This window comes from Gavia stellata, chromosome 16 (assembly GCF_030936135.1).
Source record: "Gavia stellata isolate bGavSte3 chromosome 16, bGavSte3.hap2, whole genome shotgun sequence".
Taxonomy (NCBI): Eukaryota; Metazoa; Chordata; class Aves; order Gaviiformes; family Gaviidae; genus Gavia; species Gavia stellata.
In genome coordinates this window covers 4,231,238-4,239,299 of record NC_082609.1, presented here as the reverse complement: position 1 = coordinate 4,239,299, position 8,062 = coordinate 4,231,238, and the positions used below count along the sequence as shown (strand labels likewise).

General features: G+C 50.3%; 1 protein-coding gene across 1 annotated transcript; it reads left to right on the top strand.

The window, feature by feature from the left end:
• Positions 1–835: 835 nt before the first annotated feature.
• Positions 836–6,679, top strand: CXCL14 (C-X-C motif chemokine ligand 14). The gene is made up of 3 exons (XM_009807000.2): positions 836–899; positions 1,780–1,885; positions 6,565–6,679. Exons 1-3 carry the CDS (start codon positions 836–838, stop codon positions 6,677–6,679), a joined length of 285 nt encoding a protein of 94 aa, XP_009805302.2.
• The last annotated feature ends 1,383 nt before the right edge of the window (positions 6,680–8,062 follow it).

Below are 8,062 nucleotides of genomic sequence, written 5' to 3'. Positions count from 1 at the left end.
ATTAAAGATGCTATTTTAGCTGTTTCTGAAATCAGAAACGGACTCTGCAAGGGAGAGGGAACATGTATTTACATCTGTGAAGTTTCTGTGTTGCTACCCTGTTCTTCACGGAGCAGAACATTGCTTGAGTGTTCATTAAAGCAACCCTAAATTGATCTTATTTCCTGAAACATTCCACATGCTAAACCCACCTAACAATGCTCTTAGGAATATTTTTTTCCCCATTTAATTCACTAAGCTTTCCTTCAGACCTGGAAGCCTGTTCAAGCTAGAAAATAAAGCCAATAGGTGACACCCCTTCCCAGGTGAGACTCCTCCGCATCTTATTTCCAAGGTGCCTGGGAATTGCCGCGGAGCGTGGGCTTCCCTGGAGCGCTCGCAAGCGGGGGTTTTTCCACCAAGCAGCCCCCTTCACACAATACCCCCCCCGCCAACCTCCCCCGGCTGAGAGAGGTCCCAGCCGGGCAGGAGCAGCCGCCCCCCCGCCTGCGCTGCCCCCCCGGGATGCTCGGGGCCGGGGCGGGGTCCCCCCGGGCAGGAGCGGCCGCGGGGTGCCGGTCCCCTCCCTCCCCGGCGGGGCTGAGGAAGCGGAGGGAGCCGTGGAGTTGCTCTGCATATTAATGAGCCGGGAGCCAGGGCAGCGGGAGCTGTTTTAAAAGAGGACAAGGGGAGGAAAGCAGCAGAGCGCAGGCAGGAGCCGGCAGCAGCCCCGCCGGGAGCCGCTCTCCGCTGTCCTCTCCCTGGCGACATCCAGCCCCGGGGCCGGGGGGACGGACCCCAGGCGAGCAAAGGCATTCAAAGCCCCGGCGCCTCTTTAGGTACCTGCTGCCGCACCATGAAGCTCCTGACAGCGGCTTTGCTCCTGCTGTTCATCGCGATGTGCGTAGCCAGCGCGGAAGGTAAGTTGGTTTATCCTGCTTATTCCCATCTAAACCTCTTTTCCAGGGGGCTGCTTTTCCAGGAATTTTTATTTGCCTCTTGATAGCCTTGAGTTGGACTTCGCTGTCCCCTGCATGTTGGGAAAAGTGATGTACTGTATCTGCGGGGGAAGGTAGCTGCGAGTTTTTTGAAGGTGGAAGCGGAGGTAAAAGACACGGAACAAAGTTGTGTCTTCATTACGAGCCAAACAGCCCCGACTCACCGGGCGGGAGGTCACGCCGCGTTCTCCGTTGTTCAGGAATATAGCTCAAATACCTCCTTCAAAACTGAGGGTGGTTTTCACAGGGCAAGTAGAGCAGAGCTGGATTTGATGTGGTAGCGCAAATTCCACCGAGTGTGCCAGCCTGTATTTTCTGCTGTGCACGGAAATGATGGTTAACAAACACTCAGCTTTTGTCCGGCTGCGAATGCACCACAGCATCCGCATGAGGAGAAATGACTGAGAGTCCTACAGAGTCCCAGAGAGACGTGAGTGAATGAGAAAGTAGCCGAGATGTGCGTTTGCTTGCTCGGTTTAAAGCGAGTTCTCTTTCATTTCCTTTTGTTAAATACAATTACATTTAATCACAGCAGGTGCACTTTAAAAAGCTCTCATATTTGCTAAGCCTCAGAACATATAGTGCTCTAAAACATATTTCCCAGAGAGTCACTACCTTTTCCTGGGACATAGCAAAGAAAATACTACTTTTTTTAAGCTCAACAGCATTACAAAATTCAGCTTTTCCCACTGAGGCTTGAAGGACCAAACTGAAGTTCGTGTGCGCACACGGGCTGGCGGGGAAGGGACGCTTGGTATGCAGGAGCCTTTGCAGGCACACGAGAAAATGCTTTCTCTTGTAGGCGTAAAGTGCAAATGTTCAAGAAAAGGCCCTAAAATAAGATTCTCTAACGTACGGAAGCTGGAAATAAAACCGAGGTACCCGTTTTGCGTGGAAGAGATGATTATGTAAGTTTTCCTTCATTTATTGCTTTCTGTTCCCCTATCAGCTGAATTGCTTTACCTTATACTGCAAGTTCCTTCTTTGTTCTTTGTTTTTCTCATGCCCTGGCACGCTAATTTCTGGGAATAGGCATGCGCTGTATCAGATGCAATAAAATGTGCAATTTTGACCAAAAATCCAGCTATCATTTTTCAACATAGTTTTTTTGCTCAAAGAAATATTTACAGGACAGGTAGCGATAAAAGGATAATCATTAGTTCAAGTCAAGATAGGGACAAATCCTACTCCAAGCCGCCTGATGTAAAATCCAGAACTATTTACTCAAGTTATTTGGGGCGTGCAGAGTAAGAACGTGAGCAGGGCTTGGTCCATGGCGGTTTCTGCAAGGGACAGTTATCCCAACCACAGTCAGATTTTCGCCTGCGTTGTAGCAGAGCCATCCCCTTGCATTCGGTGGGATTACCTAGCATGTAAGAAAACGCTTTCCTCCCCGTCTCACTGCAAGCCGTGACCAATGCTGCCGTGAAATCTCAAAGTGATGTAGTGACTAACCGAACCGAGGCAGGTACGGGGATTTCTGACATCTCTGATGACTGGCTCAAAAGGAGGGGTTGTTTGGTTGGTTTTTTTAGATTTTAAGTATGGGTGGTTTGTGGTTTTTTTCTGTCCTGTTTTGGATATCTTAAGATCCCCCAACAAAATACCATCCAACCAGCACATGGGGCTGGATAACGACCAGAAGGGCAGATTAACCAAGAAGACTGCACCGAGCCCCTCTGCCACCTAAGAGGGGGAAAAAGGGTCCCAAGAGCAGCAGCACCCCCAGAACGCCAAGGACTGATTTACTCCAGCATTTGTGCTCCCTCGCTGAACATTTGCCATTCGCTTAATCTTAGAAAGGTGCTTTAACAGCAGCATCTGAATCCTGTCCTGCTGAGCCGTGTGCCACCTCCGGCGCTCTGTAATGCCCACGGGGCCAATTCCTGCCCGTCTGACTGGCGCAAACAAGGAGATACCACAGGAGCCTGATCCTACCCACACAGAAAAGGCTCGCCAGACTCCGTGGAGGGCGTTTGAAGGAGGAATGGAGAGCCAAGCTTCCTTAGGCTCCCTCCAGATTTACACCAGCATCACTGCAAGCAATGTTTAGCTCAGGGAACATCAGACCCACCTCTCTGAAGCCCAAACCAGCTGATGGCGACCTGAACAGAAAAACGCTTGCAGAGCATCACTGCCTGAATCAGTTCCTTGCAGCTTTACTGTGTTTGCTTTGACCTTTCAGTAGCAAAAGGATGGTGTAGAGGAGCGCTAACTCTTCGCATCCCACTGCAGGCATTTACCCAAAGGCAGCTGGTGGCCGGGGGGTATAAAATAAATCTCATTAATGCAACATTTCACTTTCAATCAGAAAGTTGGGAAAGCTGGAATGCCACGCACGAGTGGGTTGCTTTCCCAGCTGGATAGCTATGCAGATGCCGAGCAAGGCTATTCAAGCCCGGAGGGTTGCCCTGGGTTGGCGGCGGCTGCGGGGACAGAGCTGTCCCATCACTCTCCCATCACTGCTGTTGCCTGTGGGGCAGGCAGGGCTACCCCGCTGCCTTTCCAGCTACCCTAATGCAGTCTGAAATTAATATTCCAAGAATCAATTGATCTGGGAGTCTCTGGACGAGGCACAGAAGAGCTAAATTCCTGCAACTGAGATTTTGTTGCTGCGGTGATCATCTAAAATGAGTTGTCGAAGCTGGTTCCCCTCCTGCCCTCCTCAAAAGCTCTCATATCTTTTCATATGGGAGAAATATGATATAAATGATGTTTGGCAGAGAAAAAGTAGGTATGGGGGTGCAGTTTAGGAAGGAATTTCTTTGGCCATATTCCCCCCAACAGAGCTGTGGTACAGGTTAAGAGACAGCTGAACTGAGTCCTCAGTCTAGTCAAAACCTATCAAGATTCATGCTACATCTAGCAGTAATTGTGTGTGTATCTGTCTCCTGGAATGAGGAAAAGCAGCAGAAAATAGGAGGGAGGTTTAACTCTTTCTGCCTGAAAGGATCCAACCCCCCTTCACATATTGCCCCACGCCAACGAGGGGGGATGTGTCCAGGTGAGAGCAGCTGGTGGGAAATGGGCACCACCACGAGCCTTTCTCAAGGGACAGCTGAGGGGGATGGCAGTCCCTGCACCGGCTTGGGATGGAAGGACCAGAGCCAGGACCCTTGTGGCCCTGGGGACAGGGTGTTTGTAATCAGAGGTGCAGCCCCACCATCCCTGCAGATGAGATGGATGGGGGCACAAGGCGCTGGGGGTCACAGAGTGATCCAGGGGTGTTCATTGCAGCCCTGGAGGCATGGACATACTGGGGAGGACTTTGGCACAGGGACCCTCAGACACCGAGGATGAAGGCTCCAGCCACCAAGCCCTGGGCAGCTAAGGGACAGCTCAGCACACACCCCTGGCGTGAGCTCATATCCCAAATCCCACTGGAGGGATTTCACCGGAGGTGTAAGTTCTGGTGCTTCAGTCCCTTCTCCATCCCTCTCAACCTCTTCTTGCAGCCCATCCAGGCAACTCCTCACTCCAGGTATCGGCTCCTACAGCACCTCTTCTTAGGCACATCCCCTTACATCTGCCGGACCAGCATTCCCAGGTCAGCTCAGGGTGCCCAAAAATGCTACCATCCAGCCCTGTGCGCACAGCACCAGGGACTGCGCGGGAACCGCAGAGGACCATGGGGCTGCCTTGGGAACGTCTCCGCTGCTGACCAGCCTCCAGCATCAAAGCAGAAAACCTACGTGTGGTGTCAAAGCAACACATCTCAGCCTGAGAAAAGCTCTGGTTGCTCACGTGAGAAGCAAACCATGCATCCCCTCCTCCTTAGACTGCAGGCTCTAGTAAATCCAGAATTGTCCTCCTTCACTCGTGGTGCAAATTTAAGGCTTGCTGCTTTTCAGAGGTGCTCCTGCTCTGCTCCTCCTGCGATTCAGCTTGCCCATCGCTTTCTGGAAGTACCCTTTATGGTCTGTCAGAAAAGAAATCCAAGCTAAGGTCTGGCATCAGCCAGCACAGACGGCACAGCCGAGAAGGTGGCTGCTGGATGGAGAAACTTTGTGCCAACCTCAAGTCCCTTAAAACTTGCATGCCTTGTGCCTTTGGTGAAGGTTTGGTTTCACTCCCCTTCTCACGTATGTACTGGTCTCCAGAGGGGTTGGCTGAGAACACCCGTAGAACAGAGATAGTCCGTAGATTTTAACAGTGACCCATCCCCTTCCATGGCCTGCAGTCACAGAGGCTCTTGGAGGCCTTCCACCACTTTCCCACGCCTTGGGGAAAGGGCCACATCCTCCCAGAAAACAACTGAAAATTACAGCCTGTCTTTTTGTGGCTTTAGCTCACACCTGATGGAGGTGGAGCAGAGAAGGGGAGCAGGGAAGAAGCTTAACTGAATGGAAAGAACTATTGGAGCACCTTGTATAAAATTGAAATAGGAAACCTGGTGAGACCCTTAGCTGAGCTCACGCAGGCAATGTGCAGCCTTTCACTTCCAGTCAGGCATGTCCCCTCTGCGCCAGGGGAGATGAGCTGAGAAAGTTTGCAAGGCACTTTCTCTTGTGTTAGAAGATAAATAGCTCCTTTCTGAACCAAATCACAAAAGAAGCCCATCAGTATGCACAGACATTTCTGGGTTTCTGCCATCATTTTACTCATGTGCCTAGTAGTGTTTAAATAATTCCATTACAGTATTTTAGCTAAACCAAAACCCGTGTGTCCCTGTTATGGATGGTATTTCCAGAAAATGAATAATTCGTTTTGGTTGGGTTTTTTTTTAATCACAAAATTAATAAGAAAAATGGAAAACTGCTTGATTTTGAGCCCTGGGAAGTGATAGCAGTCTTGACATTTCTGGAAAGCCATCCTTTTGGGAAGCAGCTCCAGGTCTCTCATGTCACCTCAGTTGTGGCAGACCAACCAGCGATGGCTTCACTAAGCTCTCTGGGAAGAAACCTAAAATGACAGGAAGACTTTTGCCATGTTTTACCTCCCAGCTTACTTTGTGCTGACAATAAGGGGACACCAAGCCGCTGCTGCTGGCAAGGAGAGAAGGATCAGCCTGTGATCAGAGAAGGCTGAAGCCCCCAGGACTGCATGCTGGGGCTCAGAGCTAGTCCATTGGGCACACAGGCACGCTGCCCCATGCAAGTATTTAAGATGCTGCAGCCTAAAAAATTAAAAAAAAAATTAAAAAGGGGAAAAAATAATCAATGAACCAGGTCTGATCTTTTCATTTGGATGTAGCATTGTTGAGTGTAAGGAAACCATCTCCGCATGCAAAGACCTTGTGGTTGCCTGAATGAACCCTAATTAAATCAGCTATTAAGCTCAAAAGAAAATCTCTAACAGGCAGGCAGAGCAAACCCACTGATTAAAAACAGTGGGTAAGTCTTCATCTGGTACAGCCTAGTATGACTCTGTGGGCAATATTGCATTGCACTGATTGATAACAGCTGAAGATCTGCTCCGATATTATTACAATAAACTCAAATATCTGCCATAAAACACAGAGCATGAAAACCCTTCCACTGCCCGCCTGGGCGAGAGTGCCCTGACTGATTTTGGCATTTACCTGGGGTGGGAGCAGAGGACCGGCATTTCCCGCAGCTCCCGTAACCTGTGCTCGCTTGCCTTGCAGCGTGACTCTGTGGACGCGGGTGAGAGGGGAGCAGCAGCACTGCTTAAACCCCAAACGCCAAAACACAGTGAGACTGCTGAAGTGGTACAGAGTATGGAAAGAGAAAGGCAGGTAAGTACGAATTTGCTGAATGGGTGAGGGAGAAAACCTTGGTGGCAAGCTGGGCAGTCAGCAGCATTCAGACAGAGAGCGCCCAGGAAAACGCACACACTGCAAATGCTCTATCCAGCATGAAGGATGTATTTCATTACCAAAATTGTGGTTATAAGTGGATGTTCTTGATGTTATTTCTTTCCTGCCACATGTAGTCCTAACTTCTATTTTAGGATTAGGCTGTTCTGACTATAAATAGTAATTATTTTCTGTTAAACTATTCATCAGCTGATGTTCTCAGTTATTTACATACACTCACCTCCCTTTTATGGGTAAAAAGCCAAGATGAAAAGTTAAATTACTTCCACACGGTCACACAGAAAGCAGTCAGGAGAGTTGGGAAGAGGGTGACCTGTCACACTTTAATCGCACCATCTCAAAATCACCAGTATCTGATGACACAGATCTTTGCCAATTTTAACTACTATATCATTCCCAGAAAAACAGGAACTTGCTGGTAAGATGCTCTGCCATCTTCCCCCTTGCAAAGAGGATTTTTTTTTTTTTTTGCAAGCCATCACTCATAGATAGAAGAGGGAGAGCAAGAAACATGAATTACTGATGGTTGATGACCAGTGGTGATGTCCCTATCTGTAATTAAGGGGAGCTGCCCAACTCCTACCACCTCTCCAGCCATGGCCAAGAAAGAGCCTCTGCACACAGTACAGCCCCACCAAACCCTGATTCTCCTCAACTGATGGGAAATTGGCTCCCCAAAATTGAGCTCGAATGAGGCCAGCGAGCAGCCAGCCCCATCTCTCAGCAGGTCCAAGGGTCCCGGTGAGCTCCGGTGCAGCCACGCGGTGCCCAGCAGCACGGCCGATGCCACGGCACTGCAAGCGGTGGTGGGTTCCGAGCCCCCCGGCTGGCTCCCCGACTCCCTGCCAGCTCCCTGCAGCTGCTCCATAAACAGAGCACGTGGGGAAGCCCTGGCTATTGCATAACCACGTATTTACACTCTTCCCCTATTTTGTTTTTGGTTTTTTTTATATGGCCATCATTAAGATGACGAAGGGTGCTCAGCCCCAGGCTTGTGCATTCAGGAAACGTGCAGGGTTCCCCCGAGCGGGCCAAGAGGAGGGATGCCCTGTGCAAGGCTGCGAGGGCCAGGGTCCGTGTGCTGCAGACTAGCTCCTGTCTGCAGATAACAGTGCTGCTCGCGGATTCCTCCATAGCCCAAAATAAGGGTCAGCTCGAGGCTTCCCCGCAGCCCAGCCAGGGGAGGGAGACTGTCCCTGCTGCCAGGGAGAGGAGGGAGGAAGGATGGCGAGCCCAGCATCCCCATGGCTTTGGCTGCCAGCCTGGGACGTGCAGAAGGGATGCAGCACAACCCTCGGTGTTTTAC